Below are 223 nucleotides of genomic sequence, written 5' to 3'. Positions count from 1 at the left end.
AAGCGACCCTGGGACGCGAGAGAGCCCCACATCAGCTCCGTGCTACCAGGGAGCAGTGGGGACGGCCCTGTACGCCCTTGGCACCACCAGCACGGGCTGGGGCAGCCCCAGCGCTGCCCTCGCCCACCACACAAAGCCCCTCGCCCACCACTCACATTCGTCGTCTTCTTGTAGTAATCGATGTGGTGGATGTCACGGGCCAGGCCAAAGTCAGCGATCTTCA

The 223-nt window shown here is 64.1% G+C and overlaps 1 protein-coding gene across 1 annotated transcript in view; it reads right to left on the bottom strand.

Annotated features, from left to right (window-relative positions):
• Window positions 1–155: 155 nt before the first annotated feature.
• Window positions 156–223, bottom strand: part of LOC104500964 (fibroblast growth factor receptor 1-like) — a gene marked incomplete at both ends in the record, with an annotated part of 2,228 nt that continues 2,160 nt past the window's right edge. Inside the window, one exon of the mRNA XM_010144694.1 lies at window positions 156–218. Coding sequence (XP_010142996.1) covers window positions 156–218 — 63 coding nt within the window. The remainder of the gene's footprint in view (window positions 219–223) is intronic.

This window comes from Buceros rhinoceros, unplaced genomic scaffold (assembly GCF_000710305.1).
Source record: "Buceros rhinoceros silvestris isolate BGI_N320 unplaced genomic scaffold, ASM71030v1 scaffold30171, whole genome shotgun sequence".
Lineage (NCBI taxonomy): Eukaryota > Metazoa > Chordata > Aves > Bucerotiformes > Bucerotidae > Buceros > Buceros rhinoceros.
The sequence above is the reverse complement of the archived record's forward strand: the minus strand, read 5'-3'. Positions and strand labels throughout refer to the sequence as shown.